The following is a 10,651-nucleotide window of genomic DNA, read 5'->3' as shown; positions in this document are numbered from 1 at the left end:
AGTTGCCAGATGTTTGACCATTCTGACACAAAGTCAAGGTCTTTCTGAAGAGTGGCTGTGTTATCGGTAGTGTTGAAAAGTTTTACATCATCGGCGAAGAGGACACAGTTGCTTGTAATGTTTAGATGAGGTATTAGCCAAATTGAAATAAAATTTAGACTGTAGAAAGCGCCGCTAAATGCAACCACCTGGAAATACTTTGGTTATTATGGCGGCATTTCCTCACAGTGGCCAACAAATCCTGCCCATAAAAAGGATGCTTTTGGTTACCGCATCTCTCAAAATAAAAAGGAAAGGCCTATTAGCCTTAAACTCTGGATGACTCCCGGGAACCACTGTACGAATGCCAGCAACTGCCCTTGCACCATCTTCATTGACTTCAATGAAAACTTTATGACGAATCTGAGACACAGCCAAATTACGATTCCCAGACATGCCAGATAAATCGGCTTTGCCTGAAATAAACAGATCCTTCACTCCCATTGCTAATAAAATCGGTTTCAGTGAATATTGATCTTCGACTCTGTGATCTTCGACTCTGAACTTTGGCAAGTAAACTGTAGCTTGTCCCTTTCTCATACTTTCCGATCTGGTCCATTCTTGAATTTTTTCATAAGTGAGCTCCTTTATAATCTGTCAAGTAAAATACAAACCAATGGATGAGTGAAAAAGTATTGGTGTGGGGGGTGTGTCAAAACAGACGAATTGTTTTCCAAAATGTTAAACATCTTCACAGTGTCTGAGAAGTGTGTTTGCTGATGCTGGATAATAGACTACTTGTTGGATAGTAGCTTTCTATTTTTCTTGCCGTATTGATAATGGAACATGTGTTTCTGCAAATTGTGGCTAGTGTGTCACTCAAAGAACCAAATATAATTTTACAAGCTACTCCAGTGCTTTTCAATTATTTTCTGCTATGTCCCCCCCCCTCCCTAGAAAGAAGTAAGCATTTTGCGCAACCCCTAACACTCCACTGGGACGATTGTTTGCAATATTCAACACATTTCGCTGGGGGGAAAAAACAAGCGCCTTGTCAGCGTGATTGGGGGGACACCTTAATTTATTTGGCTTCATGCTGTCCACTGCCAACATTTTTAGACACAGTAAACATACTGATCTTTCCTTGTCTCCCACCATAGTCAAAGTGAAACCAAGCAGTACATACACTTTGTCATATTTTCCTCATCTTAGCTTTCGGGAGACTTTGTCACATTATCTCCATCTCTCTTCTCCTTTCTTTTCATCCCTGTTAAATATTTTTCCATGGTGTCTCTTAAAGGTTTGTTATCAGCACTTAATATCGCCTACTCTGTGCTCTGTGCTATTGTTCGGTGCAAAAAAACCCTTACTCCCTGCAGCAAAAAAAGAGCATGTTCTCTGGGGTCATTTGCCCCCCCTACAGGCATTGCTCTGCGCCCCCGCCCCAGGAGAGCCCACTCCACTATTTGAGAAGCACTGAGCTAGTCTATTGTTTGTTGCCCACAAACTAGGGAATATGTTAGTATATCGGCACATTTGGAATACTACAGATAAGTATTATACCAATAAACAATATGAGAAAAAATACATATCCAAGCTGAGGTTTGAGAATTACTTAAGAATAGAAATACTATTTCCTGTAATTCTATGATTTTTGAAACGTTGCACTGGTAGATGAGAATTCAGGGATATGTGTGATCAGATTTTTTACCAGGAAGAATATTCAACTATAGATAGTCCTTGAGTTATGACCAGAATTCAGCCCAGGACTATGGTTGTAAGTCATGCCAGTCATTAAGCGAGTCACCATACCTGATTTTACAACCTTTTTGTGCCAGTTAAATGAATGCAATGGTTGTTATGTCAAAGCCACAGTTGTTAATGAAATTATCTGCTATGGCTATTTTTTTGCTGCAAATTGGAAGTAAACATTGGTTTCCCGAGGGGGAAAAAACCCAACAAGATAAATGTGGTCTGATTGCCACACATATAAAATGCAGTCATGGCAATATAGAAGATTAGGGAGACCCATTGCAACTTTGACTGGTTGCACTAATCAATTGGTAATCAGTCAAAAACTACCTATATATACATCAGTTTCACTAAAAATAATTCAAAACTCAAATCACCTCATCTGTAGTTATGTGGTTATCTGGCAGAAGAACGTACATAAAAATCGCGTCATTGTCATAAGGAAGCTCCAGCACTTGCATTGGGGGATTCGATAAATTACCTATGTTAAACATGTCCTGTTGCACCATCATTTCCACATGGATGCTCTGATCCTATAACAAGGAAAGCAATGCTTAAAAGTAAAGCAATATAGAAATACAGTGGTACCTCTACCTAAGAACGCCTCTACTTACAAACTTTTCTAGATAAGAACTGGGTGTTCAAGATTTTTTTGCCTTTTCTCAAGAACCATTTTCCACTTACAAACCTGAGCCTCTGAAACTGTAACCCGAAAAAGCAGGGAGAAGCCTCCGTGGGGCCTCTCTAGAAATCTCCTGGGAGGAAACAGGGCCGGAAAAGGCAGGGAGAAGCCTCCGTGGGGCCTCTCTAGGAATCTCCTGGGATGAAACAGGGTCGGAAATGATGGGGAGAAGTCTCCATGGGGCCTCTCTAGGAATCTCCTGGGAGGAAACAGGGCCGGAAAAGACCTCCACCCTCCCTGTGGTTTCCCCAATTGCACGCATTATTTGCTTTTATATTGATTCCTATGGGAAAAATTGCTGCTTCTTAAGAACCTGGTCACGGAACAAATTAAGTTTGTAAGTACAGTGGTACCTCATCTTACGAACGCCTCTTCTAATGAACTTTTCAAGATACGAACCCGATGTTTAAGATTTTTTTGCCTCTTCTTCCGAACTATTTTCACCTTACTAACCCAAGCAGCTCCTGCTGGGATGAAGGGGTTTCTTTTTCCTCCCCTTTTTTGAAGAAAGAAAAGGGAGGGGCGGCTTGCAGGGGGAAAGACTTTGCCTTTCTTCCTTCCCACTCACCCTTTAGCCTAGCCTTGCTTCTTCCCCCAACCCTCTTTAGCTGTTCCTCCCTGCCCTCTGTTCGCCTCCCTTCTAAAGTTTTTGATTTTCCTGAAGGATTTGCACGCATTATTTGCTTTTACATTGATTCCTATGGGAAACATTGTTTCATCTTACGAACTTTTCACCTTACGAACCTCCTCCTGGAACCAATTAAGTTCGTATCATGAGGTACCACTGTATAGGTACCACTGTACCAGGAATTTAATGATGAAATTTTAAGTATAGTAGGCCGTCTATAATACCAATTTTTCACCTCAAACCCTGTTAATTCAGGATCTCACCTAGTATGTAAATATACTGTATATATTCCTTGTTCCCATTTCTGGTGTCCAACAAGATTGTTACTTTTAATTGCTTGACAGAATTGTGGTTTCTTTGGCTTTTCATATACTGTACCTTGCAAGTCCAAAATACTGCTTTGCGTGTATACTTTGGATTAAATGGTATCTTCCAAAATCCTTTGAAAGAGATAGCATTTACTAAGACCATGAGAATTGATGGGTTAAAGGAGGTAGCAGGAAAGAAATTCTTGACATCACCTTTCGGAGAAGAAATTGAATGAAAATATCTGCAAATGGTGGAATACTGTCAATGAATCATTTCTTTCTACAACACAAATTTTGAGCCCAAGAATAGAAAAGAATACACAAAACATCAAAATCCCAAATAAGTGAAAGAAAGAAAATCTTTGGGCTTTCCCAAATATGCCCATGTTACACCAACACTCCGCAGTCTGCATTGGTTGCCGATCAGTTTCCGGTCACAATTCAAAGTGTTGGTTATGACCTATAAAGCCCTTCATGGCACCGGACCAGATTACCTCAGGGACCGCCTTCTGCTGCACGAATCCCAGTGACCAGTTAGGTCCCACAGAGTGGATCTTCTCCGGGTCCCGTCAACTAAGCAATGTCGCCTGGCGGGACCCAGGGGAAGAGCCTTCTCTGTGGCGGCCCCAGTCCTCTGGAACCAACTCCCCCCAGAGATTAGAACTGCCCCCACCCTCCTTGCCTTTCGTAAACAACTTAAAACCCACCTCTGCCGCCAGGCATGGGGGAATTGAGATCCTCTTTCCCCCTAGGCTTTTACAATTCTATGCATGGTATGTATGTATGTATGTATGTTTGGTTTTTATATTAATAGATTTTTAATCATCAATACCAAATTACTATTGTACACTGTTTTATTGTCGCTGTTAGCCGCCCCAAGTCTCTGGAGAGGGGCGGCATACAAATCCAATAAATAAATAAATAAATAAATAAATAAAATGTAAGCCTAAAGTGGATTAATTTCATTCATACATCACATTTATGTTGCCACCCATCTCACACATGTGATTCTCATAGGTATACAGGAAAAAACAGAATAACAATATCTTAAAGCAAGAATAATACCAGAGACGCATATAACGCAAGAGTGTTTAAAAACTCAGACATAATGGAAGGTTGGTCCCAGGTGTGCAAAACCTTTATCTGATTGGCGATACATTCAGGTCCTGGCCTACCCCAGACTATAGGTTAATTTTTTTTTCTTCAGCATATTGGCAGGACATATTCTGCTTCCCTTCTCTACAAATCTTTTTGTATGCACATCGGTGTTATTTAAAATTTATAAATGATCTTTTTGGCATTCAGCCACAACAACACAAGAGCACGCAACAGATTTAAACTTAATATTAACCGCTCCAAACTTGACTGTAAAAAATACGACTTCAGTAACTTAGTTGTTGAAGCATGGAACTCATTACCGGACTCCATAGTGTCATCCCCAAACCCCCAACACTTTACCCTTAGATTATCCACGGTTGACCTATCCAGATTCCTAAGAGGTCAGTAAGGGGTGTGCATAAGTGCACTAGAATGCATTCCATCCCCTGTCCTATTGCTCTCCTATATCTCCTATACCTTTCTTCTATTCCTATATCTCTTCTTCTATTCTTTCATTGATATACAGTATTTTAATCCTATATCTTCTCTTCTATTCTTTCTTAGATACATTTTACTATGAGTATATCCTCTATAACCTTCATTATGTATTTTACTATGTGTATACCCACTAAAACCCTCATTGTGTATAGGACTAAATGAATGAATGAATGAATGAATGAATGAATGAATGAATGAATGAATGAATACATAAATAAATACATAAATAAACAGGTTAAAGTATACATGAACTGGACTCATGCTCATAGAGGCATTCTCTTCATCTCACTCCACAGCACATCAGTCCCTAAAAATCCATTGCACATCACTGACTTTTCTTGCAGCAAAAAGTCCATTGCCTGTCCTCTCCCATTAGTTTGCAATAACTAACTTTATTTATTTATTTATTATTTAGATTTGTATGCCGCCCCTCTCCGCGGACTCTTGATAATCAGTGTGGAAAATCCAATGCACCATGTACGATATCTTACCATTGGTTTGCCTTTCAACCCAGGAATTAATTTTCTGCCTAACTTCCTCAGTTGAAGTCATAAAATCAACTTTTTTCAATTCTGAATTGTAGAGCTCTTCGATGCACTGCAAATATTGCTGCACCAAATGAAAGAAGACATATCAATATGTTCATTCACCTATTATCACATGCACTGAATCAATAAGTCTAGTTGACATTGGTTAGTGGCGAAGCTAGATGGAAGCAGCTAGTTTGTTATGGCTCAGTCAGTAAACTAGACTGGGAATTTTAAAATAATCCTAGAGGCTGAGGAATTCTGAGAGCAAAAGCCATACATCTAAAAATTGCCAAAGTTGAGACACACAGTCCTAGAAGAATGAAATTCCTAGGGCAGTGATGGCAAACCTATGGCATGGGTGCCACAGGTGGCACGCAGAGCCATATCTGCTAGCACGCAAGCCGTTGCCCTAGCTCAGCTCCAAAGTGCATGTGTATGCTGGCCAGCTGATTTTTGGCTCGCACAGAGGCTCCGGAAGGGTGTTTTTGGCTTCCAGAGAGCCTCCAGGGGCTTTTACCCTCCCCCAGCTCCAAGGAAACCTTTGGAGCCTGGGGAGGATGAAACACGAGCCTACTGGCCCACCAGAATTTGGAAAACAGACCATTTCTGGCCTCTAGAGGGCGTCTGGGGGGGGCGGGGAAAGCTGTTTTTGCCCTCCCCAGGCATTGAATTATGGTGTGGGCACTTGCGCATGTACAACAGTGTGCACACACACATATTCGGCACCCATCGGAAAAAAGGTTCGCCATCACTGGCCTATTGTTGCCTAGAAGACTGGGTGAATGTATCTACCAAAACTCAGCTCAAACAAACCTCATTTGTTAAAAAGTTACCTCATCTCATTATCCATTATTTTACTGATTGCTGTTTTGTCTGCTGTTATGCAGAAATGAATATTCATGGGGAAAGAACATGGACCTAGATTTTGAAATTACTTCTAATAATGGGGCAATGCATCTTATTGGCCCAAGGTAAAGGAACATTTTCACATAACAGTACATTAAACCTAATACGTAACCCTAATGTTCCCCCACATATGCATTGAAGTTTGCTAGAAGTCTTATACCTGACCTAACCTAATTTCCTGCTTCACAAAACACGACATCTGTAGAATTTCTAATAAATAGTGATGGGCGAACTGAACCACCAAATTTTGCGGTGTTCGGTATGCCGAACACAAACCCGAATTTTTTTCAAACTTCGGGCAAAGTTCGGGGTCGTGTTCGGCGTTCGGAGCTTTGACGTCACCGGCAGGTTGCTAAGGACGCCAAGGTGATCACTTCCTGGATTCCATGGAATCCAGGAAGTGATCACCTTGGCGTCCTTAACAACCGGAATCTCTTCGTGGGAGGGATTCCCCGTTTGGGTTCGAGTTTGGGTTCTGGCAAATTTTGCCTAAAGTTCGTCCGAACTTGCCGAACCCAAACACCATTGGGTTCACCCATCACTACTAATAAACCACCATATTCTGGAAGTGGATCATCATCAACTCTACATTTACAATTATAGTTGTTACATGTAGAGGTGCTGCTCCTGTTTTTCTTTGAAGTCCATTCTAATTAATTCTCCTCTCTGAATTTCTTAGTCAAAAGGATAGGTAGCTGCTTCTGGCTGCTGGTTATTGTGAACTTCCACATTGTTCATCCATCAATATTGGATTAATAAGGGAAGAGAAAAAAGTGTTCTTTCTTACCTCTAGGAAATCATAATTTTTTGATGCATATAGCCGACTGCATATCTTCAGCGGATAATGTTTGGAACGTTGGTGGATGGCTGATAGGAGTTGCTTGAACAAACTGTGAAATCCTCCCGCTTTATCACAGTCAGTCTCAGAAAGCTTCAAGCAGCAATGGAGGGCAGATTTATAATCGTATAAATATATTTGCCAGCATGCTCGAAAATATTTACATTTAATGTATTTCCTGCTAAAGCCAACTGCTAATAAAAATCAGAATAACTCATAAAAAAAATCATAGATGGCATTTTTTAGCTTCATGTTTTCTCTATGTGAATACAGTGGTACCTCTACCTAAGAATGCCTCTACTTAAGAACTTTTCTAGATAAGAACCGGGTGCTCCAATTACAAACCCGAGCCTCCAAAACTGTAACTGGAAAAGGCAGGGAGAAGCCTCTGTGGGCCTCTCTAGGAATCTCCTGGGGGGAAAAAGAGTCAGAAGGGGCAGGAAGAAGCCTCCATGGGGCCTCTCTAGGAATCTCCTGGGAGGAAACAGGGCTAGAATAGTGTATTGCGTGACCATCTCTATCATGGGGTGCTGGCATACCTGAACGATATATAGTGGTGCCTCTACCTAAGAACGCCTCTACTTATGAACTTTTCTAGATAAGAACCGAGTGTTCAAGATTTTTTTTGTCTCTTCTCAAGAACCATTTTTCACTTACAAATCTGAGCCTCTGAAACTGTAGCTGGAAAGGGCAGGTAGAAGCCTCCGTGGGGCCTCTCTAGGAATCCCCTGTGAGGAAACAGGGCCGGAAAAGGTGGGGAGAAGCCTTTGTGGGGCATCTCTAGGAATCTCCTGAGATGAAACAGGGCCTCCACCCTCCCTGTGGTTTCCCCAATCGCACACATTATTTGCTTTTACATTGATTCCTATGCGAAAAATTGCTTCTTCTTACAAACTTTTCTACTTAAGAACCTAGTCACAAAATGAATTATGGTTAGAAGTAGAGGTACCATTGTATATGTTTTATTTTTATAGCAGAAGTCCCCTTAGGAGTCATCCCGATCCTTGAGATATTCAACTTTAAGATTCTATTCTATGAAGTGCACAATTATTCTAATCCATTAACTTGTTTACAATACATATTGGGCACAAACATTTGAACACTATTACAGAGTTTGGTTAGGATATACAATTCCGATTGCCAAGGTTTAACGTTTCTTTACTAAGAAAGAAATTATTTTCTATTTTTCAAACGCTTAGAACGCTTTATACCAAATAGATCATTTAGTAGAGTTAGTAAAATGAAATTCAAGGGATAATTCTCTTACAGGCTCATATGCACTTCTTGTCAATCCAGTGATATGAAGAACCTGCAAAACAAAATATTTGAGTTGTTGTCTTTGTGGCGTATAAGATCAGGCTGTAAATAATGTAACCCATTGGGAATTTTGTTGGAATGTGGCTGTTGGTAAGAATGAATAGTAAGTAAAGAGGTACAGTGGTACCTCTACCTAAGAACATTTCTAGATAAGAACTGGGTGTTCAAGATTGTTTTGCCTCTAATCAAGAACCATTTTCCAATTACAAACCCAAGCCTCCAAGACTGTAACCGGAAAAGGCATGTAGAAGCCTCTGTGGGGCCGCTCTAGGAATCTCCTGGGAGGAAACAGGGCCGGAAAAGGTGGGGAGAAGCCTCCATGGGACCTCAAAACAGAAGCAATTTATGCAAGAGAGAAACAGAAAGTTAGGGTTTATGTAACAATGCATAATCACACCATCTCATGTTGATAGGGAGATTTTGGGGAATATTGTTAATAGGGGCTCCGGAAAGTTATGAGCTTCCCCAATGGGGAAACAGGACAGTGTTGAGGATAAGGTAAAGGGGTATTAAAAACTTGTTTTGTGCTTTGAACTGGCTCTACCTCAGATGCAACCAGAATTACAATAGCAATAGCACTTAGACGTATATACCACTTCACAGTGCTTTACAGCCTTCTCTAAGCAATTTACAGATTCAGCATATTGCCCCCCAACAAGCTAGGTTCTTATTTTACCAACCTTGGGAGGATGGAAGACTGGGTTAACCTTGAGCCTGTTGAGATTCAAACTGCCAAATTACACTCAGCCAGCAGTCAGCAAAAGTACCAGTAGCCTACAGTACTGCATTCTAACCACTGCGCCACCACAGCTACAAATATGTTAATAAACTTTTTTCTAATATTTGGTTCCAGATTGCCTTTGTTGCTTTATTGCTTCACTTCTGTTTCTAACACCATAATTCAGTGCAGATATTCATGTGACAAGATATGAAGAAGGAACATTTTTATTTTTTAAGCTTTATTTATTCAATTGTTCAACATAAAAAAGAAATATCACAATAGTTTTGCACAGTTCAGAAGCAAGATCTCTTATATCTGTCCAATTACTTACTATTGGTCTTTAACTTTACATTGTTCGTGCAGATTACTCATGCTTACATAATTCTTATGTTTGTATGTACTTTCACATTGCATCGCAGTTTTTTTATTTTCTTTTCCATCCAATTATATCATTTCTGCCAGGTATCATAACATTCTGAGTTGTCTAGACCTTTGATCTGCATCGTCAGTCTATCCATTTCTGCACAATTATGTATCTTATCTATAACTACATTTTCTGGAGGTACTGTTTTATTTTTATTTTCTTTTTTATTGTTTGAAGAAGAAACATTTTCTACCAATAACAAAGATAGGATTACATGTGTGGCCTATAATTGATAATTTAATAATATTTAAAACAGCTATTTTTAAGGAACACAAGTATTTGTGGACACCTACCCTTCTTATTTGTTGAGCAGTATCTGTTCTGGTACCAAGAAAGACCATGGATATTCCTGCCCCAAGAATGATTGGGGACAAAACCATATTTCTTCCAAGCCTCTCGTCCATTTGCTGTTTGAAAACATCTACAGCAAATCTGCTATTAGCCTCAACAAGGTCATTCATGGTGGAGCTTTCGTAACAGTACCTAGAATTGTAAAGAAATAAGATCAACAGTTTGTACTGACATTCATTTTTTTTTCTTTGTACAAGTGGGAATAATGGAGCATTACTCAATGCCGGATAATCTATAACTGCTGCAGAGATGGGTTCCTACTGATACTGAAGGAAAAATCCATTGTGTATAAAATAATTTAAGTTTTATTTTAAGAATATCAGTATTTGCTGTCTGTAGTTTCTGACTTTAACAAGATTAGGATTTCCTGTTTTTCCTTATCTTGTGACTGTCATTTTGGGATCTGTTTTTAACAAGATAAATGTTTGCTAATTAACAAGATAAATGTTTGCTGTTTAACAAGATAAATGTTTGCTGTTTACCCAATAAACCATATAAGGTGCTATTCATCTCCGGGAGAGGGAGGCAGGATGTGGACCATATTTGGGCAAGGAATTCTGTGTACCCCTATGATAAGTTGAGGAATTCTATGTACCTTTGTGATTTGTAAAACCTATAT

At 39.8% G+C, this 10,651-nt stretch overlaps 1 protein-coding gene across 1 annotated transcript; it reads right to left on the bottom strand.

Annotated features, from left to right (window-relative positions):
- Positions 1-222: 222 nt before the first annotated feature.
- On the bottom strand, positions 223-10,142 carry LOC139165443 (serpin B3-like). The gene is made up of 7 exons (XM_070748621.1): positions 9,975-10,142; positions 8,487-8,528; positions 7,169-7,312; positions 5,437-5,554; positions 3,420-3,562; positions 2,109-2,264; positions 223-633 (listed from the first exon to the last, which is right to left on the bottom strand). The coding sequence occupies exons 1-7, from the start codon at positions 10,140-10,142 to the stop codon at positions 223-225; spliced, it is 1,182 nt and encodes a 393-aa protein (XP_070604722.1).
- Between the last annotated feature and the right edge of the window lie 509 nt (positions 10,143-10,651).

Source organism: Erythrolamprus reginae, chromosome 3 (assembly GCF_031021105.1).
Source record: "Erythrolamprus reginae isolate rEryReg1 chromosome 3, rEryReg1.hap1, whole genome shotgun sequence".
Classification (NCBI taxonomy): Eukaryota; Metazoa; Chordata; class Lepidosauria; order Squamata; family Dipsadidae; genus Erythrolamprus; species Erythrolamprus reginae.
The sequence above is the reverse complement of the archived record's forward strand: the minus strand, read 5'-3'. Positions and strand labels throughout refer to the sequence as shown.

What these genes read in the sequence shown, in the direction of transcription:
- LOC139165443 (XM_070748621.1), bottom strand. Translation starts at nt 10,142, where the DNA reads ATGAATGACCTTGTTGAGGCTAATAGCAGATTTGCTGTAGATGTTTTC. An exon ending in CTGCTCAACAAATAAGAAGG is followed by an intron (nt 8,529 to 9,974) that starts GTAGGTGTCCAC and finishes TTTGTTTTGCAG; the next exon opens with GTTCTTCATATCACTGGATT. An exon ending in CAAGAAGTGCATATGAGCCT is followed by an intron (nt 7,313 to 8,486) that starts GTAAGAGAATTA and finishes TGCTGCTTGAAG; the next exon opens with CTTTCTGAGACTGACTGTGA.